The sequence below is a fragment of the Aspergillus flavus genome, chromosome 2 (genome assembly GCF_009017415.1).
Source record: "Aspergillus flavus chromosome 2, complete sequence".
NCBI classification, from domain to species: Eukaryota; Fungi; Ascomycota; class Eurotiomycetes; order Eurotiales; family Aspergillaceae; genus Aspergillus; species Aspergillus flavus.
Genome location: NC_092409.1, coordinates 5,751,713 through 5,777,681, shown reverse-complemented (window position 1 = coordinate 5,777,681; position 25,969 = coordinate 5,751,713). Strand labels below are relative to the sequence as shown.

At 49.1% G+C, this 25,969-nt stretch overlaps 11 protein-coding genes and 1 non-coding gene across 12 annotated transcripts; 7 read left to right on the top strand and 5 right to left on the bottom strand.

The window, feature by feature from the left end:
• Nucleotides 1-356: 356 nt before the first annotated feature.
• Nucleotides 357-2,179, top strand: F9C07_1870 (putative eukaryotic translation initiation factor 3, gamma subunit; the record flags this gene model as incomplete). The annotated part of the gene is made up of 2 exons (XM_041290379.1): nucleotides 357-442; nucleotides 529-2,179. 2 exons carry the CDS (start codon nucleotides 357-359, stop codon nucleotides 2,177-2,179), a joined length of 1,737 nt encoding a protein of 578 aa, XP_041143676.1.
• Nucleotides 2,180-2,481: 302 nt separating this feature from the next.
• On the bottom strand, nucleotides 2,482-3,420 carry F9C07_1871 (actin-related protein 2/3 complex subunit 3; the record flags this gene model as incomplete). Its single annotated transcript, XM_071508459.1, has 6 exons — nucleotides 2,482-2,529; nucleotides 2,592-2,670; nucleotides 2,729-2,841; nucleotides 2,921-3,195; nucleotides 3,306-3,351; nucleotides 3,415-3,420. 6 exons carry the CDS (start codon nucleotides 3,418-3,420, stop codon nucleotides 2,482-2,484), a joined length of 567 nt encoding a protein of 188 aa, XP_071364082.1.
• Nucleotides 3,421-3,505: 85 nt separating this feature from the next.
• Nucleotides 3,506-5,714, top strand: F9C07_1351174 (uncharacterized protein). Its single transcript, XM_041290378.2, has 5 exons — nucleotides 3,506-3,874; nucleotides 3,930-4,017; nucleotides 4,069-4,243; nucleotides 4,298-4,684; nucleotides 4,734-5,714. Exons 1-5 carry the CDS (start codon nucleotides 3,741-3,743, stop codon nucleotides 5,144-5,146), a joined length of 1,197 nt encoding a protein of 398 aa, XP_041143674.1. The 5' UTR covers nucleotides 3,506-3,740; the 3' UTR covers nucleotides 5,147-5,714.
• Nucleotides 5,715-6,153: 439 nt separating this feature from the next.
• F9C07_2278333 (histidine phosphatase superfamily) lies at nucleotides 6,154-7,950 on the top strand. Its single transcript, XM_041285037.2, has one exon. The coding sequence runs from the start codon at nucleotides 6,283-6,285 to the stop codon at nucleotides 7,708-7,710; it is 1,428 nt and encodes a 475-aa protein (XP_041143673.1). The 5' UTR covers nucleotides 6,154-6,282; the 3' UTR covers nucleotides 7,711-7,950.
• Nucleotides 7,951-8,070: 120 nt separating this feature from the next.
• Nucleotides 8,071-10,102, bottom strand: F9C07_2226695 (uncharacterized protein; the record flags this gene model as incomplete). Its single annotated transcript, XM_071509786.1, has 3 exons — nucleotides 8,071-8,620; nucleotides 8,716-9,477; nucleotides 9,618-10,102. The coding sequence occupies 3 exons, from the start codon at nucleotides 10,100-10,102 to the stop codon at nucleotides 8,071-8,073; spliced, it is 1,797 nt and encodes a 598-aa protein (XP_071364081.1).
• Nucleotides 10,103-12,841: 2,739 nt separating this feature from the next.
• F9C07_2253424 (uncharacterized protein) lies at nucleotides 12,842-14,217 on the top strand (the record flags this gene model as incomplete). Its single annotated transcript, XM_041285040.2, has 2 exons — nucleotides 12,842-13,530; nucleotides 13,606-14,217. The coding sequence occupies exons 1-2, from the start codon at nucleotides 13,378-13,380 to the stop codon at nucleotides 14,215-14,217; spliced, it is 765 nt and encodes a 254-aa protein (XP_041143671.2). The 5' UTR covers nucleotides 12,842-13,377.
• A 1,011-nt stretch (nucleotides 14,218-15,228) lies between these two features.
• F9C07_t13 lies at nucleotides 15,229-15,312 on the bottom strand. The gene has a single exon. It is a non-coding gene; the product is annotated as a tRNA-Lys (tRNA).
• A 368-nt stretch (nucleotides 15,313-15,680) lies between these two features.
• F9C07_1876 (putative flavo protein) lies at nucleotides 15,681-16,382 on the top strand (the record flags this gene model as incomplete). Its single annotated transcript, XM_041285036.1, has 1 exon — nucleotides 15,681-16,382. The coding sequence occupies one exon, from the start codon at nucleotides 15,681-15,683 to the stop codon at nucleotides 16,380-16,382; it is 702 nt and encodes a 233-aa protein (XP_041143670.1).
• A 394-nt stretch (nucleotides 16,383-16,776) lies between these two features.
• On the top strand, nucleotides 16,777-17,855 carry F9C07_1877 (uncharacterized protein; the record flags this gene model as incomplete). The annotated part of the gene is made up of 3 exons (XM_041290377.1): nucleotides 16,777-17,129; nucleotides 17,182-17,751; nucleotides 17,804-17,855. 3 exons carry the CDS (start codon nucleotides 16,777-16,779, stop codon nucleotides 17,853-17,855), a joined length of 975 nt encoding a protein of 324 aa, XP_041143669.1.
• Nucleotides 17,856-18,425: 570 nt separating this feature from the next.
• F9C07_1878 (putative peptidyl-prolyl cis-trans isomerase) lies at nucleotides 18,426-20,063 on the top strand (the record flags this gene model as incomplete). The annotated part of the gene is made up of 1 exon (XM_041285034.1): nucleotides 18,426-20,063. The coding sequence occupies one exon, from the start codon at nucleotides 18,426-18,428 to the stop codon at nucleotides 20,061-20,063; it is 1,638 nt and encodes a 545-aa protein (XP_041143668.1).
• An 875-nt stretch (nucleotides 20,064-20,938) lies between these two features.
• Nucleotides 20,939-23,364, bottom strand: F9C07_1879 (putative heat shock transcription factor Hsf1; the record flags this gene model as incomplete). The annotated part of the gene is made up of 2 exons (XM_041290345.1): nucleotides 20,939-22,832; nucleotides 22,892-23,364. 2 exons carry the CDS (start codon nucleotides 23,362-23,364, stop codon nucleotides 20,939-20,941), a joined length of 2,367 nt encoding a protein of 788 aa, XP_041143667.1.
• Nucleotides 23,365-24,571: 1,207 nt separating this feature from the next.
• Nucleotides 24,572-25,584, bottom strand: F9C07_1880 (putative aldo-keto reductase; the record flags this gene model as incomplete). The annotated part of the gene is made up of 2 exons (XM_041285024.1): nucleotides 24,572-25,258; nucleotides 25,318-25,584. The coding sequence occupies 2 exons, from the start codon at nucleotides 25,582-25,584 to the stop codon at nucleotides 24,572-24,574; spliced, it is 954 nt and encodes a 317-aa protein (XP_041143666.1).
• Between the last annotated feature and the right edge of the window lie 385 nt (nucleotides 25,585-25,969).

Genomic DNA, 25,969 nt, shown 5'->3' with positions numbered 1-25,969 from the left:
ATGGCACTCCTAGTGAATGATTCAACGATCCACCTGGTATAGCCCAAGAAAACAGTATGCTGTATGCTTATGTTGCATGCCAAGCCACCGGGGATCAACCGCCACGCACGAACACCGTTAGCCATCGGACGGAATAACCTCTGATCCGAATAAAGAGTAGATAATATCATATGGTCCGTGCGCTATCGCAAAAAAAGTAAAAAGAGCATTGGGACACCCGCGCATGTCGTACGCGGTTTCTTAACTTTGCGGAGAATTTTTATGGTCCATTCTAGTATAATTTTGTGCTACTGGAGATCATGATCTAATACCCTTCCTTGCTTATTTTTTATAATTCCTACTGCGTGTCCGACACGATGCACTCTTACGTCCGACCCAACCAATTCGTCGCATTGCGGCTTCCCTCCGAGTTCACGAAGATTCAGAAGATTGAGCCTGACTCGTATGTGTACAATGCTTACCCAATTCTATGGGTGTCCTTTATTTTTGTTATACAGAAAATGGTGGCGTACTGACCGAATGAATTAGAACAGTCTTCCTGGGAAAATTCGGAAGCTTCCCCGCAAACCAGATCATCGGTCGACCGTTCTATCTGACCTTCGAGATTCTTGATGACGCAGACGAAAAAGATGGCAGCTGTCTACGTATTATTCCCGCAGCCGAGCTGCATGCCGAAACATTGATCGCAGAGGGAGAGGGAGATGGCGAAGAGCTCGACACAAACGAAGATGGAACTCCGATGCGCACAAATCGCGAGATCGTCGACGACGCATCAACTCAAAAACTGACATGGGAGGAGATTGAGGCGTTAAAGAAGGAGTCTGGCGGTGCTGGAAGGGAGATTATCTCGAAGCTTCTAGAGTCTCATCAGACTCTGGATCAGAAGACAAGTTTCTCGCTCGCTAAATACATGCTACGGAAGCGCAGAAAATATATGAAGCGGTTCACGGTTCTTCCGTTGGATGTTAGCATTCTTACGAATCATATGATGGAGGACCAGGGCGCAGCGAGGATTATGGAGTTGCGCGATGAAATGGTCGGGCTCTTGGGCTGCTGGGGAAATGTACACCATGGTGGAGACGCTTCTCTCGATGAGGCTATTGCGGCCAAGCCTAATGGTCGCTACCTTGTTGTCGATGATACGGGAGGCTTGGTAGTCGCAGCGATGGCCGAGAGGATGGGAATCTTGTACCCACATGACGGTGATGAGTATGAGGAGCAGGGGTCATCCGACGAACCCAAGAAGAACGAAGCAGAACAGGCGCATGATGATGAACAACCACCCACCGAGTCTTCCACTCATCGCCCAGCTCGCCCAGCTCATATGTCCGCGTCCGGCAATAGCATAACTGTCCTTCATCCGAACAAGCAACCGAACCTCTCTCTCCTGAAATACTTCGGTTATAGCCAAGATAATCCAGATGAGACACACCCTCTTCACAAACACCTAAAGACCATCTCCTGGCTGCAACTGTTGGACCCTAATGCGGATCCGATCTACTCCGAAGAGCCCGAGATAATTCCCGAGTCCGAGCTATATACCATGAAATCCAACAAGCGGGGCGCTTATTACCGAAAGCGCAACAGGTGGACGCGAGTCCAGAGCGTCGTTAACGAAGCCCGGGCTGGAGAATTCGACGGACTCATCGTCGCAACCGTCATGGATCCCTCCAGTGTGCTGAAATATGCAGTTCCATTATTAGCGGGCTCGGCCCATGTCGCAGTCTACTCTCCATCAATCGAGCCCTTGACCGAATTATCGGATCTCTACTCGACAGCGAGGAAAACAGCATTTATAAACCGAAGACAACAATTAAGAGAACAAAAGCTACAGCAGTCAAGCGACCAACCCGACGCAAATGAAACCGAGCTCCAAGATTCTGATCTTTCGGAACTGATGGCTGAATTCTACCTTGATCCCACCCTGTTGCTGGCGCCCACACTCCAGAACTCCCGGGTACGTCCCTGGCAGGTGCTTCCCGGACGTACGCACCCCCTAATGTCTATGCGCGGTGGCGCTGAGGGCTATATATTCCACGCTGTCCGAGTAATCCCCACCCAACAAACTATCCAGGCCGCGGGCAACCCAAGCCGGAAAAAGAGAAAGGTCGTGACTCAGGAGACACCTACCACCGCAGTCGATAGCGGCAGTGGTGTAGATGTTGAGATGAAGTCATAGGATTTTGCATTGTTACCATGTAGACTAGAATGTTTCTGGACAGCCATGATTATAAAAGTACGCCATAGCATGCGGCATACCGCATAAAGATATACCAATACAAGTACACCATACACAAGGCTCATCTACTACGCAGTGCACTTGAATATGACAACCTTAACAAGAATAAGCAATCCATATCTAGATATATCATATTTCGGATACACTATAGTTTTCAGAAAATGAAATCGGAAATTCTTGAAAGGTTGCTTTCATACGCTTTGTACGCTGAATAGTGACCAAACAAAAGAAAACGCATCACCCTAGAAGCTCTTTCCCATGAACTTTCTCTTCGCAAAACTCAACCACCACTGGAGCACACATATTAGCAACCGACCTTACGACCTCATGCCAAATACAGGATATCCCTTACCTTCGAAGGACCAACACCACCGGGGTATAATCTGGCATGTAGACGGATAGCAATCTCCTGTCGTACCTGGGAGAGGTATCTATAGCGCAACATATTAGTCTCCGATCCACCTGAGCAAAAGAGCAAGGTAACTATACGCTCTCAGTGTCTCAGCATCCTGACGATCGCGGGGCGGCTCGAAAGCTTGGTTAAGGGGGAAGGACGCATCGCCGGGGATGGCAAAGTTATCGAGCGCAACGTTGTTAAGGGCCTAGCAATGCATATCGCAGTCAGTGTTTCCGTCGCAAAATCTCAATAACCACAAGTGTGTAGCGCATCCGGCTGTGTACCTTGCCAGCTTCAAGAGCGGTCATGTTCGGCCTGACCTTCCCGAGACACTCGCTGATAAACAAGGTGCCGTAGATGAGCATACGGTCGGCGGGGCCGTTGATCTCGAAGTTCCGGAACAAGACATTGGCGCGGAAGAGGGACAGGATCTCGTCTACACAGTCGTACGACTCGCTGTCGACGGCGATTTCGGTGTCGGGGACATTGGGCGGTAGTGGGGGGAGAGTGTATGCGGGGCCGCGAGTGCGGGTGCGGAGGGGAAGGACAGGAAAGTTGCCTATCGGAGAGGAGAATATGGAGTCAGTTCGAGAGATATTGTAGCTGTGTATGCCTGGTATGGTGTCGCAGTTTGCTGAAAGGCGTATCAGGAGGGGTGTAGCGGCGTACCTATTACGGGGATACCCTGATCCTGGAGGAAGACGGAGTGGTATGCCTAGACTGTGTTAGATAAGGGAACGTCGGGGTGTCGTCGAATTAATTGCTGCAAACCACTCACCGGCATTGTGAATAATATAATGATATAATCAATCCCCTTTAGCGCCTGTCTATCGAGGATTGTTGGAGTAAGAAGTAGCGTCGAAGGTCGTTGATGGCGGTGCTGCCAGACGGCGGGAGGTGCATGTCATCACCTATAGGGCTGAGCTCCTGAAGCAATGAAATGATTTTCCGGCGCCGAACCTCTTTACGCGCGGGTGTGTTTTGACGCGTCTTGCTTCAGCCAACAGCTTTGCAAATTTCATATCGTCTTCTATTTACGTGATAATATTTATTTTAATCCCCTGAAGACCCAATTAAAGTCTCTAGTGAATCTATCCCGGGAAAATGTCCGATCACGAAGATGAAATGGACGTAGATGCTCCGTCCAAGAGCATTCAATTCAATTCCGATAATACCAGTGGGAAAGCTAAGAGAGTTGCGTCAGACCTGCCTGTTGAGGCTCAAGATAATCTGCCATGGTAGGCATCAATTTCAAAGTCATATCATAAGAACTATCTCCCTGATTCGTTCTAGGGTTGAGAAGTACCGACCAAACACTCTTGACGACGTCTCCGGTCACCAAGACATCTTAGCCACGATTAACAGATTCGTCGATGCGAATGTATGCGCCGAGAATCCATGACCGTTGCCACCTCACTAATCTCTGCAATAGCGACTACCGCATCTTCTTCTATATGGGCCTCCGGGAACAGGCAAAACCTCTACAATCCTTGCGCTCGCAAGGCGGATATACGGGAGCAAAAACATGCGACAGATGGTGCTCGAACTGAATGCTAGTGACGACCGAGGCATTGACGTTGTCCGAGAACAGATTAAGACCTTTGCAAGTTTGTGCCCCGGAAGGGAACCACTCCATTCGGCAATAAACTGACATAGTATAGGCACGAAACAGATCTTCTCCATGGCCCCCCAACCGACCTCTGGTGGATCGTCACTCGCATCGTACAAGTTGATCATCCTTGACGAAGCAGACGCCATGACTGCGACCGCGCAAATGGCCCTCCGTCGGATTATGGAGAAATATACCGCCAACACGAGATTCTGCATTATTGCCAATTATACCCATAAACTATCGCCCGCTCTGCTGTCCCGTTGCACCCGGTTCCGCTTTAGCCCATTGAAGGAGCAGGACATCAGGTCACTAGTCGACCTGGTCATTGAGAAGGAAGAGGTAAAAATCCAGCCAGAGGCCGTGGACAGCTTGGTCAAATTAAGTAAGGGCGACATGCGTCGCGCCCTGAACGTGCTACAAGCCTGCCATGCAAGCAGTAAGTGCAACCAAAACAATTCTGCGCACCGAATTCTAATGTTATATAGGCATACCGCTACCTGTCAAGAATGCACCGAAAGACCAACCCCGTCCCGAGCCGGAACTGATCACAAATGGAACGATTTATGACTGCATAGCCGCACCGCACCCCGCTGACATTCAAGAGATTATGACTACTCTTCTTGCTACTAGCGACGTCACTTCATGCCTCAGCACCGTGAATACCTTGAAATCCAACAAAGGCTTGGCCTTGGCTGATATCCTTGCGGCTCTGGGTGAACAACTGCAGCAGTTAGAAGTCCCTGCACAAACGAGAATCACCTGGCTGGAAGGACTAGCTGAAATAGAATTCCGACTTGCCGGCGGAGGCTCTGAAGCCATCCAAACCGGTGGTCTGGTTGGAGTTGTACGAAATGGATGCGAGCTTATGGGGGATAAGGGCGTTTCCATGGCGAGTTAGCTTCGTTATGTTCCTGTTACTTATTGCATTTTCACACCACACCACATGTCATCAAAACTACTCTTGTGATGTGTTCATGTCGGAGTTTGGGAGGGTTTTGGAATTTGGCATCTGCATCCGTCCTTAGTTACAACCAACCAGCTAATTTTGCGCTGAAACGATGAGAAAGTTAAGCGAAGGTGACATCTCTGAGTTTAAACTCGTATTGGCCTGATGGCAAAAATCATCACCATCACACGGTCAATGCTAAATTAGCTGCATGACGGCCCTATCTGCGGAGCAACAGGGACTGGTCAATAGTCCTGGAGAATTGAGGGGTCGGCCTTAGATGACTCTCGGGCCTACTTAGTATTGGCCCCGTGTCACAACAAGCCCTAGTTTACCTCCAACTACCTTGGTAAAAACAAATGGACCAGAAAAGAGGGCTTATCTGATCCTGATCAGTAACGATGGAGTCTTATCAGTAATGGCAACTCTTTGTATGACTCATGACACTAAAGGATCAACAGGAAAAACAAAGAAGAATCCCCGCGGAGACCTGATAGACCGTCTCCGAGTATCTAAGGCTGATCTTGGCACCGCGGACTTGGCCGATATACTCCGATAACGACTTGTCGAGACCCTGGAAGTCAAAGCCGACACCTCACTCCACTTTCTGCACGTTAATCCAATGGCCCATTATCTTCAAGCAATAGAACTGTCAATTAGCTAATAATTTTCCGTATGCCCCACTCCCATATGTTACCCTGTTTGTCCAGTCGGAGGACCTAAGCTAGGAACTACTAGTGCTTCTTTCCCTCCGACAGACCAGTCAACACCTTCCTCCAATCCCGGCACCATTACAGGTTCATTCGGCATTGACCGCCGTAGAAACTTGCCCATTCAGGGTATATCAAAAGAGGGGAAATGGCATGGTTAAGTTTTTCACTCGATACGACCCCTCCGTCAGTGCAGGGGTCATAATGATCACAGAACCTCCTCTATGGTGGATGTGAAGACCCTAACGAGTATAATAAAGAACCACTGGTCCCCCACCCCGCTCCTTCACTTCCCTCCAGAAGCACCTACCCCCAAATTGCTACTACAAGATTCAGGCTACTACGAGGTAGTAAGTCGTAAGGAATCACATACCAACAATGCGGTCTTCCATCCAGCCCACCAGCCTCCTACTGGCCTTGACGGCCTTGGACCTCGCTGCCGCAGAGAGAGTCCTAGGCGCATACATATTCGCCCGCCATGGAGACCGCACGCCCAAAGTGCTAGGAAACACACGGCTCACCGACCTCGGATACAGCGAGGTCTACCAAGCCGGCAGCTACTACCACGACCGGTACATCGACGCCAGCTCCTCGCTGCAGATCGAGGGCATCAGCTCCAACATCGTGAACCTGAAGCAAGTCACCGCGTCCTCACCGTCAGACGCCGTCCTCCAGAACTCCGGCGTAGCCTTCTTGCAAGGCATCTACCCCCCGGTAGGGTCCTCAGCAAACGAGACCCTAGCCAACGGCACGACCATCACCTCCCCGTTGGGCGGCTACCAGCTCATCCCGCTCAGCCTGGTCTCCACGGGCACAAACAGCGAAGACAACACCTGGCTACAGGACGCAACAGGCTGCAACAACGCCAAAGTCAGCAGTAACAGCTACTACAGCTCGACGCTGTACAACGACCTCTTCGACAGCACCAAGGACTTCTACCAGTCCCTCTCGTCCATGCTAGACGGCGCCTTCGCAAAGGACAAAATGAGCTTCAAACAAGCCTACACCATCTACGACTACCTCAACGTCGCCAGCATCCACAACACAACCAACACCCCCACAACCGAACAACTAGAGCAACTCTTCCTCCTCGCCAATATCGAACAATACAACCTCGCCTACAACACCTCCGACACCGTCCGTGCAATTGCAGGCTCCCAACTCGCCGGCGAAATGCTCCAGGGTCTCAACGAAACCATCACCTCCAAGGGTGCAACCAAACTCAACATCCAGTTCGGTTCCTACGGAACCTTCCTCTCTTACTTCGGGCTTGCGCAGCTCCCCGCCGCTGATGTCAATTTCACCGGTATCCCGGACTATGCGTCGTCCATGTCCTGGGAGCTGGTTACCGATTCCACTGCAGATGGATTCCCCGATGCATCGGAGATTAATGTGCGTTTTGTCTTCCACAACGGTACCATTACCGGGTCCAACGATGCGCCCAAGGAGTTCCCCCTGTACGGCCAGTCGAGTGCCACGATCCCGTGGTCGAAGTTCGTCGAGGAGACGAAGAAGATTGCCGTCACCGATACGGAGGAGTGGTGTAAGGTTTGTGGAAACACGGATGGTAAGTGTGCGTCGTATAATTCTGATGGCTCGGGATCCGATTCCGCCGGTGCCACGTCGAAGAGTGGTGGTGGTGGTGTGTCTAGACCTGTGGCGGGTGTTATTGGTGCCATGGTTACTCTGGCTGCTATCTTTGGTTTGGAGGCGCTGTTCCTGCTTGTCGGTGGTTTTACCATCACTAAGAAGCGGAAGGGTGGAGCTGATGGGGTTACTTCTGATGTTACGGAGAATAAGGCCTAGAGTTTGGTGGTGAGGTCTGAAAATGGTTAATGGGTTTCGTGAAGGAAGTCAGTTTGTGGTTTTGTGATGGATGACTTATGGTCGTTATGTTATAATGCTGTCTGATGTTGCCGGCAACTGATTAAGATGCATAATATGAGAAATGAAAGTAATGTGCTCAAACAAGAATTCAACAAAGATAAAGCTCGCCATATGCTTGTCCATATATACCCATCTCAATATGTCAAAATAAACCTGTGAGAGAAATACAACATCCACAAACCAGATATTATCCTATAAACCTCCTCCGTCAACCATGCCCTAACTCTTCTGCATCCCCAACGAGGCTCGTCGAGACTTGAACCACCTCGGCGTAAGATATTAAGCGACGTATTGACTGATGTACCAGGGTAGCTGTACGATTCCAGCAATGAGCCCGAAGCGATTACGGTACAACCTCGGACTTTGCCTCAAGAGGTCAAGCTTTCTTGAAGGGTCCATTTCTGGGATCTCAGGCTTTGGGCCCAGCAATTGCTTTAACCTGGACGCATTTTCCAGTTCCCAGAAGTTGACAAGCTCATGAAGAGAGACACTGAGGCCTTTATTTGTCTCCATGAGATATTGCACTGTCTCTTGATGTTCAACCCTTATATAACTCTTGTATACCCGCGATCGATGAATTGTCACTTGTAGAGTTGCAGTATTGTGTCGTGGATATGAAGTAACCGCTTGGATAGCCCAAGGAATGTCAGTACTCGAACCCAGGAGGCTCTCTAACAGGGTTGCGTATAGTGTCTTGTCGGCGGGGCTCAAATCAGCGAGCCATTTTAGGGCTGCTAGGAGGGCAGTGTTCAAAATATTGGTTTGGGACCATCCCTTGATGTAAGTAATCTCCATGTGTTGACCCTGGGCAAAGCCTTCCAGTATGGCTCTACTACGCGCAGTAATTCGACATTGCCAGTATCATATATCGATTCGATAATGCATGCCAGGATATGTGTGAACTGGAATTTGTCGAGGACCAACCTTGAATCTTGGAGGATCTTATAAGGCAAATATCCGACATATTGCGTATAGATGACCCAGTGAAAGACCGAGAAGTAGCATGCAGAAGGAGTGAAGTGGCCCGTTCCACTGATATAGACCGGGAGTTGGTTTTGCTGGTCTTGGAGGGGACTGAGTCCTTGGATGCAGAGGACTGCATGATCAAGCTCATCAAAGAAACGGAATATTGAAGCATCTCGAGCTTCTTTCTGGCAGTATCCCAGTAATGGTGGCAATTTCTTCAAAAGATTCCAGCGGAGCCTGGTGGAGTGGAAAGAGTACAAGCCGAAGAACTTGATCTCGGCGAGAACAATCTGGCTCATAGCGTCAACAATATCGAGCCCTTCGCATGCTTCCATGATATCCAATATGTGATGCGTCTGTAGAGAATCAAATACTGAGCGGTGGATGAAGGTGACATGCTCAATATCGAGGGGTTTCGTAAGCAAATGTCCTCTGTAAGGTAAGGGTTTTATCTCAATAAGGCCTCTCGATTGATCATTAAGTCTTGCTCGGGCCTGAGTTTTACGAGTTTTCATGTCAGACTCAATTAACTCGCAACCACTCAGCTCAGCGTGCATAGCAAACATGGTGTTCATCTCATAGTCAGACAAGAAGCTGTATCTGAGGAGAGTCATTGGTGTCATTCCCAGCTCGGCCAACTTTCCAACCACCGCAAATGTTCGATACACTGAAATACGGTCAAGTGGATTGGCCCAGGTAAGCAAGTGTTCAATCAGTACTCTATTTCCCGTGGCATCCTCTGTATTCTTCTCAACAGATGTTCGAGTTTATTGTCGTATTTTAGAGACCCTCTTAATGACTTCAGAACCAGAGCGACACACAGGACTCCATCAGCTCTATCAACTATCTCGTTTACTAACTTTTGCTTGGCCTGAGCCGCTGACTTGATGTAGCTGCATATCTCGAATCCCTTCAGTCGATGGATGACAAAATTCTCAATGTCGTGTCGAGTCAATTCGTGGAGCTTAAGTCGCTTCTCGTCCTCGAAAGCAGTGCGGAATATTTCGTAGTTCCTAGACGAGATGCAAAGCTTCAGATCAAGCGGGGCCACATCGACCCAGCCCAGGAGCAAGTTCACCATATCATGGTAATCTTGTTGACAGGTTTCCAAGCATTCATCAAGACCATCAACAAAGAAACAGAGCCGGTACTTCTCATAGAGCTCCTTATTGTGCAAGAGAGTGTTTAAAGCCACACGGATATCCTTTCGAGAAAATCGAAACTGCAACGGGACTCTCCAATCGCTTCTGATAGACTCTTCCCATTGTTCCGGGAAGACAATTGGTGTGAATTCCGGGCATTGTTTCAGAGTATCGTGCACAATACCACACAAAAGGCCATCCATTGTCTTTTCTGCTTCCACCCCTGGCCTCCAAAAAAAGAACCGTACAAGCACTAAGCGCTTCCTTTCAGCCCATTGCTCAAGCCCATTTATAGTGTGCTTATAGGTAGACAGAAACTTCATCAAAGTGGACTTTCCAGATCCGAGCTTTCCAGATATGTGGAAGACTCCTGTTCCTTCTCGAAGCCATTGATTGGGATGCGGGTTTCCGCAAGTGCTTGGCTAGGTACATTCAATCACTCTTGTAGGAGTGCACTGACATCGGAGCTAACTGAAGACTTGAGATCAGCATGCAAGCTGTCCAGCTTTGTAGTGAGGCAAAGCCCTCAAAGCTTTCTTCAGCTAGGCTCTGGAAGAGTTGTTTGAGCTCCGATCTATATCACGAAAATGTTAAATTTTATCGTCAGATGAGACGAAGGTAAGTGGGGTTTAACCTGTCCAGAGTCTCTAGCTGTACGGTTAACTGATGCCGACATTCCTTCAATCTATCCAACAATTGACGCTTTTCCTTTTCATGCAGTCTGTCAGTGAAAACTGCCCGCAAAACCGCACGTTTCGATTTCGGGTCGTTTGGAATACTCCTCCGAATAAGATGGAGGAGTTCTTTTGATAATGCCCCACATTCTGCTGCCAGTCTGTGTAGAAAGTTCTCTTCCGATCTTGTTGCACCGAGGGTGCTAGAGGATCGTAACTTGGAAGACCAAGCTTCTATCTCTTTGGCCACCAGTGTAAGCGTTACATTTTCTTCCGTGGTCCCAGTTGTTGAATAGTATATCTCGCGAGATCCACTGAGCCGTTTGGTGCTAAAATCGACAAATTGAAGGACAGCTGTTGCTATGCTGAGGGCGAGACGGGTCCATGTTGCGGCCCGTTTGCTTCGGTCCTCTCTTGTTAGCAAGAGTATGAATATCAGAAGAAAGAAACTGCCTCATAATGCGGGAGCACCTGAAGGAGTAAGCTCGGTGGGACTTGCTCATCATAGCGGGGCTCAGCCTTGCCCTCTGTTGGCAGTAAGCAAGTACCTCATGTTAATCCACCACCTGACAGAGGCGCGATAATCTTCAATTATGTGCGCTATATATCATTTTATCGAACTATCAATTAGAGCCTAATAGTTTATAATATAATTAGCTTCCCCACTTCTGATTGGACGCACTCAAGCTCAATCGGCCATGGAGTCTAGACTATCCTACGTTCATTCCAACGAGGATACATCATGGGTAAACGACGAAGTAAGACGGAGTAATACATATAAGCAAGCTGGTGTATTCCTCGGAATAAGCTGTAAATAGTTGCCCACACAGGGTGAGTGAAATTCTCACGCCTACATCCTAGGTAAGTACTGCAGGGTCCACGGAGCTTCAATGGTTGATCTCCTTTCACTACTGGAAAGGGGGAGCACGAAGAGGAAGACGTATCGAGAAGCATCTATTGGGCTTACCGAAAACTATATATTAAAAACAGTAAAGAGGGTCAAAAAGCAAAGCAAAACACGGATGGACCAAAGCAAGCAATATCAAAACGGGGGGGGGGGGGGGGGGGGGGGGGGGGGAATGCACAAACAAACAAAAACATATAGCATACAAAACATGTAATCGATGCAAAGATGTAGGTACAGTAATAACAGTGGCATCTCCTCTAAGAAATCAACATACGATTGTCAAAAGGTCACAGCCAGCAAGTAAGACAGGACGGAGACTAAGTTGCTGCCAGCAGCACACTCAGCACAGCATCATCTCCTCTTGGCAGGCAACTTCTGGCAGCATTGCTCTGGACCCAGACTGATTTATGTGCGTCAGAGGCAAGTACCTACATGTGGGGAACACTATGAGCACCATTCAACGCCTACGTCTTTCGCCTTTTGCACGCCCGTGTGTCTCGCCTTTTGCACGCGCCTGTGTCTCACGTCTTTCATTGGCTTCCCTCTTCTGCCTCCTCTCCTCTTACATCCACTCTTGTTGGAATGCCGCATGAGGTCTGTTTTCACAGCTGGTTAGCTATGTTCCTGTTTCTAGCTGAAGAAATAAAGATTATCATCCATACCCATACAAAGCATGGGTACTCCAGGCTTCTCTTGCTTTACGCCAGGTTGAGCTAACTTCATCAATTCGGTCTATGTGGGTTTGAAGTGATCTTTCACTATGGTAAGGATTCGGAGGGTGATATTTGTCTAGAAACCCCTGCCGTGCACGATAATGCCTAAAGGAGCATTGATCAGTCAGTAAGCTAAGCCTAACACGAAATGTGGATGGCAAAGTAAGAACAGATGGACAGTTTTGAAAAGAAACGAAGTAGCAGCACGGCCAACTTACGCCTCAGCGGACCTATTCCATTTAGCAGCTGGGACCACCAATTGCTCGTGTCTCGCAGGATTGATCTTCGTGGTTCTGGTAATAGGATCATCGTACATTCCAGTCCTTTTTGGTTGCATTTCTGGCCTTCTCGCACTGGTCGCTATACGCTTTTGAATGCTCTCCATTCTCGATATCACGATTATTGTAGGCATCGTAGTCACGCTCTTGGCGTTTCGTCCAGCGTGGCATTATGTGCACATAAAAGAGAGGTTGGGTTGCTATATCTATAGGAGTCAAGTGTTTATGAAAGATACTCGGCTTGAGTTTGTAAGTATAGAGAGGAGAGTAGGGTTTGAGGGGATGTATATAGGCATCCCACTGCCAAAAAAAAAAAAAGTACAATATGCTCTATCCTGCTGACATGATGAGTCTAGACGTTGTCGCTGCCCTTAATGATGGTATTTGTCAACGCGCCGGGAGATAGTTTTGGTATTGGCCACAGGCGCTCCTAGCAAACTAGTTGGTATCCTAATTAAAGCTCTTCATTCAATAAAAGGGGCTTAAGCTAATATTCATTATGGTCCATAGACCAGCAAACAAAGCCGCCTGGACTCGTTTAAGGCAACACAAGTGAGAGTCTAATTTGTCATGGACACTGAGCTTGCCCTTGCAGCCCTCTCGAACATTACAGTGCTTGTATGTAGTGAGTCACTGGTGCTACTGATGATCCCTGAAGCCATGCAACAGGTACACATGAAATTGGCCAGGATAAGCAAACCATAGCTTGTGTCGGCGGGACCTTGCAGCGGCTGCCGCTCCGCATAAGATTTGGTCGTAGCACGACATTCATTTCAAAGAGCTAGATCCTTCCAGAGTCAAGTAAGTCTCGAGCGGCGTTTCAAAGAGCGGGGCTTGGCGCTTAAATGTCACCTAAATTACGTCTTCCTCTCGTTTTCGAGATGCTTTGATCCCAACTCTCTGAAAATGGAATCCGTCACGCTAGAGGCCTTGCCTGCAGAGATCAAAACTGCCATTTTATATGCAATCACAAATCTTGCCTCCTTGAATGCTGTAGTTCATGCCTCTCCCTCCTTCCACGCGTTGTATCTATCACAGCGAAAACAACTACTATCAACTGTCCTTGAATGATGCCTCCAACTACCTGTCATGGTCGATGCGGTCGCTGCGTTGATCGCCTTACGCGGGCGGCAGGAAAGATGCAAAGCCCCAAAGGCTGCTCTAGAGGCAGCTGTTGAGTTTCTGAGCAAATACATTCCCCTGCGTTCAATACTGGCACCCCCATACTCCTATTCTGCCTATGAAAACCTAGATCAGGAGTTGGACGTTTATCAATTATTTGCCTCTTTGACGGAAGATGATCTAATTGAAATGGCTCGACTTCATACTATGGTGGAGTTCATCTTAAAAGAGATGGTCCACTCAGTCCTCGAGCTTAGGCCAGATACGCAAAAGCCAAAGGAGGAGAATGTTGCATTATCACCACCAGAAACATTTCAGATGCAGCGAGCTCTCTACCGGCTAGAAATTTACCGGCTCTTATTCAGTACCCGGGGGCTTCCATGGTTTGAAGAGCAAGATCGGCTTAGCGATATATATGTCAACTCTGATGACCAATGGAATCTCTTCCTCAGTTTGTTCACACCATGGGAAATGGAAGAAATCCGATGTGCCACGATGTATATCTTTCGCGTATATGAAGAACTGCCGGGGGCGACTGAATTTGATGATTGGTGTGAGCTCTTTCCCGATGAGAATGAAGAACCATTATCTCATCTTTATGACCATGCTATAAACTCCGACTAGGAGGAATTTAAAATGTGATGGTGCTAACTTGGTTGGTCTAGAGATCGATGATGAACACAGAGAGAATTACGTTTCCCTGGGGCTGGGGTTTCTCTATCACTGGATACACGTGTCTAGCATAACCTGTCGGGAAGAACGTTTGCTCAAACAGAAGGCCATACTCCGTGGCACTTTGAGCCGTGCAGTGTACTTCATAGTTGATGCTCTAGATACAATTCCTCAGTACGAGTATGGCTGGGACTTCGGTGATGAAAGTACGGATGGCAAGACCTTCCTATCAGATGCGGACTGGAATAGTCCCAATTTGGCTTGGACGTGGTGTTTAATAAATTCCCCGCGTGAAGATGCATCCATAGAGCTTTGGAGAGATCTCAGTAACCCATTACGCAAATGGGGATTCTTATTTTGGGATGAACACCGATTGAAAGAGTGGTCTCTGAGTCCGGAAATGATAAGAGAAATACAAATTTCTCCCGTGGATAAGCCAAGTGGCAGGCCATATCCATTTGGTTGGACCTGACGGAGATACATAAGATATTACCCTCAAGTACCAATCCCATGCCAACATAAAACAGACCTAGCTTAGATTACATATGACACACCTAAAGCGACATGTTCATTTGTAACTGTCATCCACTATCACAGACAGCAGATGCGTAGATCGATCCCCCTCTTAGCCTCCCTTATCCTTACCCTCTTCAGATACACTCTCTTATTTTCCCTCTAGGCATAATGGTAGGTGAGTTTATATGATGCCCGCTGTGCCGCGGGCTCTTCGTTGTTTCATCGATATCGCCTTCCTACAAAATCATGGTATAGGTTGATTGCGGTCATATGGACAGAATGAACGAAGTCTAAAAGGAATCCCAGTGACAGCAAGATTGGGGAAACTTCAATCGATCTAAACACCCACGGTTTAAAGAAATCGAGTATTTTGCTAAGTCGGTGAGTGGCAAACAGGGCTAAGATAGCTTTGCTTTACCATCGAGAAAAACAAAAAGCAAAAAGAGAAGCCGAACGCGGGGGTCGAACCCGCAACCTTGAGATACCGTGATGACTAAGAGTCTCACGCTCTACCGATTGAGCTAGCCCGGCTACTTGTTAAAGAGCGCTTCATATTTTGGCTATATAAGCCAATATTAAGTAGAATTCCATGATTCTCGGCTATATGAAGTTATTTCATGGATCATACTCCATCGCAGGCCAGCAAACTTATTGTTAACGTAAGCTATTCAACAGTTTTACTAAGTATAAATGACTTAAGAGAATGAAAGGACGTAAATTAAACTTATTCTTTCTGTGAGAGCATCTCGAGTCAAACATGATTTTCTATAGTTAACTCTGCACAATAGCCGCTAGCGCAGACCTACAGGATTGGATTAGAAATATATAACCATCCCGGTAGCTTACCGATTACATCAACCTTCTCCCGACTAGACTTGCACAGTACGCATTCCAGTATCATGGCAACAGAAAAGTCACCAGCAGCAGAGATTGCCGCGTCACTCAACGATGGCAAGGTACATTTACTTCTGGCTGCAACGGGGTCTGTTGCCACAATAAAGCTGCCGCTCATCATTGCGGCATTCGCAGACCATCCGAATACCTCAATTCGGGTGATTCTCACCAAAGCTGCCGCTGAGTTCCTTCATGCTCAATCTGAGGAACAACCTTCGGTAGAATCACTCTCTTCGCTTCCTAACGTCGACTCGGTCCTCCATGACGAGGATGAATGGACCCAGCCCTGGACTCGAGGATCAGACATACTACACATCACCCTCCGTAGATGGGCTCATTTACTAGTTATCGCTCCACTGAGCGCGAATTCACTGGCGAAAGTGGTCCACGGGATGTCTGACAATCTACTTACGAGCGTTGTACGCGCATGGGACACGACCGGGTTGATTGATGGGAGAAAGAAACGGATACTTGTCGCGCCCGCGATGAATACAGCGATGTGGATGCATCCTGTGACAGCGCAACAGATCCGCGTACTGCAAGAAGATTGGGGTATTAAAGAAGTCGATGGGAATGAGCAAGGCTGGTTTGAAGTCCTCCGGCCCATTGAGAAATCGCTGGCGTGTGGTGATGTGGGGTCCGGCGGGATGATGGAATGGAGGGAGATCGTGAAGATCGTTAAGCAGAGATTGGGTCTTTCTGCTTGAGTTTAGTATACATGCCGCCTCTCTATGTTGTGATATTCGGAATGTAAAATTCTTCGAGGTCTAGCCACGGTCCTCAAGTGGTAATTCCCCTTAACTACACTCCTCGACTCAATGTTACATCACCAGTCTCGTGCTCGGAAAAGTGCTCCTGCAAATGGTACGCTGGGGCTATCCAGAATTTACTCCGTGCACTTCATTGGGTGTCGGTAAGAAAGCATGAATCACTAATTCTCAACCCTTGACAAAGGACTATGGTCCCTGCTCCCACTTTCACCAGAAGCGCATTCACTTAATCATTGTCATGGCACCCGGCGACTGGACACTTGAATTCTAGCTGAACAGCTACTTGCACTTAGATCGAGTCGCAATGAACGAGGCCTAAATCGAGCTCAGGATGCGCCAAATCGAGCGTCTTAGCATCGCGGTTCTGCTGCTTTGCTCCATTGTGTGGCTCGCGAAACGCTTCAGCAACCCGTCCTTGGAGGTTCACCAAGTATCTCGTTGGCACAATGGAGTCAAATTGGGATACACAACGCCTATACCAACTCCCACCACTTCTCAAAATACCCTAACCACTAGAAGAAAGCGACCAAGTATTACTGACCTGACGCCCTCACGGCATAGGGGAGCCGGGTCGTCTAACAATCCTGAACACCCCAAGATCAAGATAACAGCAATCGATCGCGTTATTGTTGTTGGGAAGACGAAAGAGGATGATACGGACTGGGTAGGAAAGGAGTTGCCCACGTAAGACATATACTCTGGATGTATAGCCAGCTGGGCTAACGTATCAACACAGCTGGCTGCACGCGATCTATGCAGTGGATGACCCAGAAGCACCCCTCCATGTAGCCAAGAACAAAGGGAAAGAAGCCAATGTCTACCTGCAATACATAATCGACAATTATGATGACCTCCCCTCCACCATCGTCTTCCTCCATAGCCACCGGGATGGCTATCCAAAAGCCTGGCACACGGAATTCTCCGACCACAGCAATGTACGTACCGTCCGGATGTTGCAGACCGATTTCGTCCAGCGCAACGGTTACGCCAACTTGCGCTGTAACCCCAATCCGGGCTGTCCCGACGAGATCCGTCCATTTCGTGGATTAAGCGACGAAGAGCACCTGCCGGAGCAAGTGTTCCCTGAAGCCTGGAAGACGTTCTTCAACAATACCGATGTCCCAGAGGTCATCGCGACCCCATGCTGCGCGCAATTTGCGGTGTCGAGAACGCAGGTGCTGCAGCGCCCATTAAGCAGTTATGTGCGGTATCACAAATGGCTTATGGAGACCGAATTACCAGACGACGTCAGTGGACGGGTCATGGAGTATATGTGGCATATAATTTTCGGGCAGGATCCCGTCTAGTAGGTCTCTCGTCCTGTTGTATAAGCTCCTCTTGACTGACTTGCCGTACAGTTGCCCTGACATGGACCAATGTTACGAAGATGTTTACGGTACTTTTGTTTAGCAATTGCCATTTTAAAAATATACTCTTTTTAGAATAAACGGAAAAAGCTTGAAACAAGCATGATATCATCCGTTGGCAGTGATTGGATAGCATATCAATCCATTCTACACAACTGTTAAGCAGGACTAGCTCAATATTTTCGCCATGAAAACCAGTAACATAAAATACAGACATTGAATTTAAAGCACATACAACACAACTCAATAATATCTCGTATACATGTAGAAACTAAAATGGTAAATGTCCATTAGCACTTGTGTAGACAGAGCGGCCGTGACATGACGTGACCACATTAAATCTACAATCGAATGAATTTTCCCCGAAAGGCTTCAACATCCGCCGAACACGCCCTCTCCCTCAACCACAACCTCCCTCCCTCCAAACCCCACGCAACCCTTACTCCGTGGAGGTCTCCCAATTATGAAAATCACACACAATAACCTCACCATCTAACTCATCATACTCCCGCTCACCCGAGGGCATCACCCGTCGCGGAGCTCCAACAAACGCGCGAACCCTCAAACCCAACCCAACCAAACCACAGATTAACCAACCACCCAAACCTCCAAGATGTCCGCCCATTACGCAACAGAACCAAACCCCACAGCCTCAGCAACCATAAACACAACCTTCGGCCCCCTCCACATCTCCCTCTTCGCAACACAAACCCCCCTAACATGCCGGAACTTCCTCCAACACTGCCAGGACGGCTACTACACTGACACGATCTTCCACCGCGTGGTGCCCGGCTTCATCATCCAGGGCGGCGACCCGACGGGCACAGGTTCAGGGGGTACATCGATCTACGAGGACCCTGAGTTCGAATACGACCCGGAGGCGCGGGACCCGAACGAGAAGGTCGTGCTCCGCGATGAGCTGCACAGTCGGTTGCGGTATAACCGGCGCGGGCTGGTGGGGATGGCGAAGAGCGAGGACGGGAGTTACGGAAGTCAGTTCTTCATTACGTTGGGGAATACGGAGCGGGAGTTGAACGGCCAGTGTACGCTTTTCGGGCGCATTGAAGGTGATAGTATTTACAATATGGTGAAGATTGCAGAGGCGGAGAGGGTCGAGGGGACGGAGCGACCCGTGTACCCTGTGAAGATCACATCCTGTGAGATCGGGGAGTTAGGACCGCTAGCAGGAAAGATCAAGAAGCGGCAGATCACTGCGACGCGAACCGCAAAGACAGAGGACAAGCCGGCGCCGAAAAAGAAGAAGAAGAATAAGGGAGGCAAGACACTCCTGAGTTTCGGCGACGACGGCGACGGCGACGAAGATATGCCCATTCGACCCGCGAAACCGAAGTTCAACTCCAGTCTCGTGACAGACACAAACATCCCCGAATCCCACAAACCAGCCCAAGAACCGGCGAAACCAACAAAGAAACGCCCGCGCTCTCCCTCCCCAGAGCCCACAAAACATCGCCCCAAAACCCCCGAACCAGAGACCCAGCTCCCCCTCCCCAAACCCGAATCGCCAGACCGCTCCCCCTCACCAGCACCAGCACCAAAGCAATCCTTCCTCTCGCGCACCAATGCCGAAATCGAGAATCTCAAGGCTTCTATGCGCAGAACAGCCCACACCGGCCCGGCAGATACAGGGCACAAAAGATCCGCCCTGGAAGCCATGATCCCCGAGACGGCCATCCGCGGCCGCAAACGCCCTCCACCGGGCACATCGGCCTCAACTAACGGCTCAAACGGGATAACGGGCTTCAGCAGCTCAGCGGACAACGAGACACTCAAACTCTTCAATGCGTTCAAGGCCAAGCTTGAAAGTGCCGATTCAACGTCCGCATCCACGCACAAGACCACATCCCAGGATACCAAGCCTTCCACTGAGACGCAGGAAGCGGATGACGAGGAGGCCCAGCTCTGCGATCTTCACTTTATCGCGAATTGCCAATCTTGTAAATCATGGGATGATGATCAGACCGCAGAGGGCGGGAAGGCTGGTGCTGCGGCGGAGGATGAGGAGGGCTGGTTGACGCATGAGTTGCGCTTTGGTAAGGATACGCTGGGTAAGGATTTGAATTGGAAACGGGAGCATCAGGATGCGGACTCGCTTATGGTGATTGATCCGCGAGAGAAGGAGAAGGAATATGTTGGAGGGAAGCGGAGAGGGCTTGAAAGAGATCGGGAACGAGATAGGAAGCGCGAGCGTGCAGGTAACCTGGAATGGGATAAGGCACGGAGAGGGAAATAATCTACTGTATATGATTGACTACGGATGTACTTTGGAACCATAGAACAGTCTTCGTGCCATGATGTACATCTATATATCTCGAATCATTGTTTAGCTTTGCAGGAGACTACGTACAAAGTCAACAACAGTGAAGGCATTTTGATGCCTCGTGGAAAAACAATGCATGTACATCAATAAGTATAGAAAATCAGGTCATAGCTGGAAGCTCAGTCATAAATATGTACTCAAGTCATTAAACAAGTGATAAGGATGATTAGAACGAGATCATGAGAGAGATCCTCATGGCGCACCGTGGCCACGGGGTAAGTATCCCAACAGCGGTATATAAATGACACTCCACGTGGGACTCTTTCCCATGCTCATATCTCCCCTTACTTTTTTTTTGTTGTCCCGCCGATTCCTAACGCCCTTATTCCTAGTGTTATCCACATATGTCGAAATAGAAGACCGGACTCAAGTCAGACACCGATCGACTCACAATCCAAGAAGACGGATCTGCAAGAACCACCGCCTTTATTGGAAGCCCAATCGTAGGCTGATTGTATGTGTAAGAGATTGATTAGTCGCACGCGTCACCGGAATGTAGACCAAGAGACAGAAAACCAGTCTGTCTTGTTGTATTAAGACCGAATCGCTTGACTAGACGAGGGGGAAAGATGAATAAACGGGACTCGATTTGTACCTTTTTGACCCAATGATGCCTCGTTTATTCGCTTCGAGTGGGTGGGAACGAGAATGGAACAAAGGAAATTGATAGTGTTTTGAGGTCGTAACACCCAACGGCTTGTCGCATTTCACGTCTTTAGCTTCTTCAGATTGGTTTCCCTTTCTTTATTGCCGACGCACAACCCCGTTAGTAGTGTATATCAAACATATTAAGCCTTCTTGCGCCGCTTCGCGCTACCACCGTTTCCCTTACCTCCCTGGAAATCTTTGCCCCCGTTAGAGACGCCATATTGCGCAGGCTCATCCACGGTGTTACTTGGGCTGGTCGCTTCGCTATCGGTAAGAGTCTCGATGATTCTACCTGCACCCGGATTTATCGTATTATCAAAGCCGCTGCCATCGTAGCCGTTGTAGAAGCCGGGGTTCTGTTGCTGTTGGCCCGGTCCGTCGAATAGGTCGCCATTATCAGGGATATGGTCAAAATCAAACAAGTCGTTTCCGTCATTGATTACGCTATCATCTGCACCTGTAGTGACAGGCTCGATTGGTGCCGTAGCTGGTACCGAAGTCGTGGTGTTTCCAAAGTCTAAATTGTTCTTATTTTTCTCAAGATCTCCAATGTCCGTGAAGTAGTCATTATTGAAGATCTGATCGAGGTCTAGCGGGGGAGGAGGCACACTCCCATCGCCTGTTACCATGCCCGGGATTGTCCCTGTTGGGCTGAGCGGCTGTAGAAGGTTTGTTAAGTTCTGGACTGAACGATCTTGTTCAGCCTGCATTTTCACAAGGTTGTCAATCTCCGCGCGAGTATTGGCAAGACGATTCGAATAACCGAGAGGCATTGGCGGTGGTGTGGGGGTCACTAAGGCATTGTTCTGTGACACAGGTACATTGGAGTCACCCGCGCTAGTTTCGTTGGCCATGAGACGGAGCATATCCGCGCGTTGGTTTGGAGTAAGAGGAACATTGCCATTTGAGGTTTCCAGCGACGACAATACATTGGGAAAGTCCGCAAAGCTTGTTGGGGGAACTACATTTCGCGCATTGGAATTTTGAATGACGGACATAATATCCCGCTGAGGAAACTGCTCGGTTTGGGGTGGTTGCGCCTCTTTCGGCTGGGGACTGGTATCAAAGACTTCTTCAACATGACCGTGTTGGGGAGCGCTCGGGTGGCGAGCATGGCCCCGCGGTTGTGGGCCATCATACGCACTGGCGGCCGGTGAGAGGGTTGTTGCGCGACTTTGTCGTTCTGACGGCGCAGCTTTTAGTAGTAAGGGTTGCTTCTTCATCGCTCGCGGTCCCCCAGGGCTGTTCATATGCTGAGCACCCAAGGTGCTCAGTGAATAGTCGTCTCCCATGTCAACTACGTTGCCTTGATCCTGTGAGATGGCTCCAGCAAAGGAATTGGCGAGATTCTGAGGCCCTTCCTGTCCCTGAAGGCTGCGATTATAGACAGTCGCCAGAAAGGTGAGAATCGCATTGATGGAATTCTCGTGACGAGTGTGCTGCTCTTGGAAGTTGGCGGCCTGTGCGTAGAGTTGCTCGTGTTCTCTCCGCAGCTTGGTAATTGTGTTGGAGATAACCTGCTGTTGCTGTCGAATAGCCTGCAACTCCCGGTAAACCCCCGCGAGTTGATCCTTCGGCATAATACTCCCTCCTTGAATTAGGGATAATTGTCGGTTTCGGGATCGGTCGTCTCGTGCACCAGGGACATCATCGTAGTCATCATTGTCATGTTCATCCACTTCTTCGGTTTTCACGCGTACATTGGCTTTCCCTGACTTGCTCCCTTGCCCTGCCGTATTCTTAGGTTTCTGTATCAACCACAGCAAATCGGGGTGTCCACGCTTGAAGTATGGGTTCGCATACTCGCTAGGGCTCTTGTTCTTTCGTTCACTGGCGCGCATCGAATTATCCGAGAGCCCCACCTTCTTATGAAACCCGTACATGTTCAACTGGCGGACAAAGGAAGCGTAGTTGTTATGCTTGAAAAGTTCGGGAATAAGGGTCTTTGCGAACTCGTCCTCGTCTAACACGATAAAGGAGTTTCCGTCATCGGACCACCGAATCAGGTCAGTGTTCTTAGACTCGTCCAGGAAACTGGAGATATTTGTTAGTTGTCGATCGCCAAAGTAATTTTTACGTCGCTTAGACCATACCTGCTTAGCTTTTGAACAAACGGAGGGATTTGTTTCCTCTTAGCCTGCACCTCCCTCTTCGCAACCAACGCTCGCTGGTAGAGCTCGTCTAAACTTTCCCCCCAGCCCCCAGGCTCTCCGGTATTACTCCCATGGTCCGACATGGAGGACGGTGTCTGTTCATATCCGCGATTCCGGCTGACCAGTTGATTTGGTGTCTGTCTACGTGCCAGTTGTGTAGATGCAGTTGCCGTAGATGCCGGCACATCTTGGCCCGCCGAATATGCTGTAGCACCATAGGGGTTCGCATCAGAAAAGGAAGCCGGGCTGACAACATTCGAGGAAGTGTTCTGACCCCATTGCAAGAACTGGTCATTTGAGAGCTGAGCGCCAGAGTTTTGCGGATAGTTAGAGACCGGGCCTAGTTGTGGATGAACGATAGGAGATGTGCCGGGAGCAGGTCTTTTGCGAGACGCCAAGCCTTGAGGACTCATGGCAGACGGTATGGCGATGTCCGGCCGGTAGAGAGGAAGACTTTTCTTCAATACGAGTTTCGCTTATTGAGACTGCGTAAAGATGCGGCAAAATCTGATATCTGTCAATGGTGTTCTTCAACGGGCTTTTCAGCCAAGGCTAGGCTATGGCGGGGAACTCGTATGGCGCGACGCGGCTCGAGACTGGATATAAGAGTAACGACGCAGAGAATCGTTTATATGTTTTCCGGTTGAGGCGGTGTCATTCAGGTTGAACCGACAAATGCTTGGAAAGAAAGTCTACCGCAACGGGCCGAAATATCGATATTGGGACGCGACACGCGGGGCGATAATTCACTATCAAGAGGGTCGAAGTCAATCGGATGGCAAGCTCGCGACAGGATCAGCTAAAATGAGCGCCGAGAAAGGAGCAAGCCAATTGCTTAGCACTATTGCGATTTATATGTGTGACGAGAACTTGTAAGCGGTGCTTTCTCAGGAACGGGCACTGCGGCGGATGGGTGGAGGACTGGCACCGGCGCAAGGTAAGGGAATAAGCAAAAAAAAAGGAAAAATCCGCCCGTCCCGCAAAGTCGAGAAGACAAACAATCTAGTGAAGTGCAGCAGCGACACAAACAAGAGCTACCGAATCCAGACGATTCAGGACAACTCGCGTTTGATGAATGGCGATGGCTGAAGATGGCCTGCGTCTGGCAAATCTTCTCTCCGCTACCGTCGAGATGCTTGGCGGTGACGATGAGGTCAATGGTCCACGGCGGCCGCTGATTGGCTAGGAAGCTGAGTAAGCCAGATGCTCACCAAACGTGTGCGGACTAGGGCTGACGGGCGAAAAGATTGCTATACAGGGTGTCTACTTCAGGTATATCGCTACTTTTCTACCTGAGCTATGAGATGTGGACAAATTCACTTAGTCTGAAGCTGATCGTTTCGGATTTCCTCGTTTCCTTAACGCCTACTAGTTTAGTTAACGCGGCATGCCCACCGATCCACTCATATGTAAACGACCAATCATCTTTCATGTCCATACCGTGGCCTCGTCCTTATTTTTTTCGGCGGAAGCTTCAGATGCTACCATTCTGTCCACTCTAGATGTTTCCATTGAAGTTCCACTAGATTCCATTGATTATCGTCTGAATCTGGATGCGCTTTGACCATCGGGTAATGGGAGCAACCCTAATGCAAGGCACGCGAAGGGAACGCTGCTTGATTAGAGCGCGACACGATCCCCAATCAGTTGCTGGAAGTTCTCAAGCACCCTCTGCCATACACCAGGGTGCTCTTGGGAGAATCTCCCTACCTTCTCAGGGGCAGTCAAATCCGCTTCCATGCGGCCCCGATTACACGTTCCGTTCAATAAGGTGGTGTTTCCTAGGGCTAAAACTAGGCAATACAGAGCTGCGGCAGGGCTGATCTCTGTGCGGCTTGCTAACAGTTGGATTGTATCCGATTGAACCAACTCTGGATTCGCTGTCAGTGTCCAGAAGCTCTGGTAAATTATGTCGTTATCCCGGCAATATGAGCGCAACGGGACATCAAACTGCGTGCCCCCATAAAAGCGATTCTGGACAACCGCTGGTTTCACTTTGACTAGTGAGGATAGTTCCCTAAGCAGCGGCAAGGTACAATTGGATATGCCTAGGTTTCGGATTCGATGAGGGACGTAGGTCTCAAACGCGGACCAGGCCTCCAATGTCTGAGACATTGTCGGAAGCGGGGAATGGAGGATGAGCATATCGATATACGCGTCGTTGACACTTTCTGGGGCGTCAGATGAACGAAGATGCTCTAGGGATGATTTGATAGAAGCGTGTACTTGATCCGTTACCGAAGCATTAGGATCATAGGGCATATCATCGGGGTTCTGCCCATTGACAGATGTAAATTTGGTTTGGATCTAATCATGGTCAGTTTGGTAAACAGCTAGGTATACTGTAGACATTATGACTGGCTTACATGGAGATCCTCTCGTCGGATCGCTCCATCCCGGATAGCCCTGCGTATGCCCTCGCCTACCAAATCTTCCCGGTAATGCTTCGGCTGGGCCGCGGTGTCTATGGCACGGAAGCCAGCGTCAAGAGCTTGGTGCACTAGATCTGCTGTTCGATCTTTCTTCCATGCAGTGCCATATATGAAGACTGGTAGAGTCGCAGGAGGTGCGTTCTGCACCGAACGTAGGAGATGCCTATCCCAAGATATCTTGGGCATGGCAGAGCGAGCCATTATTACAACGAATCTCACCAGGAAGTCGCAGAAGAGTTTTACCGTAGCGTATTGTTAGATCAAGAAGTATGAAAGTAGTGATGTATGTCGAGGTGGAGAACATCTCTAGCTAGCCCACTCGGGTACGCTGGCCAATGATATGTTTGCAAGAAGCCGGTGTTCTGACATCTCAAAAGAGTATGAGGGAAGACGTCACTTACAGGTCAACCCCTCCTATCATTTATTTTGACCACTGGTCTGGCCGACTTACTAAAACCCGCTTCACCTTCAAGCACTATCGCATTAGGAATGCCAGTGGCTGCGCTTTTCTTCTGGATCTATGCTCATACAACGGTTGGGGAATACGAAAAACCTGTTCAATTACTTATCCACAGCGACTAGACCC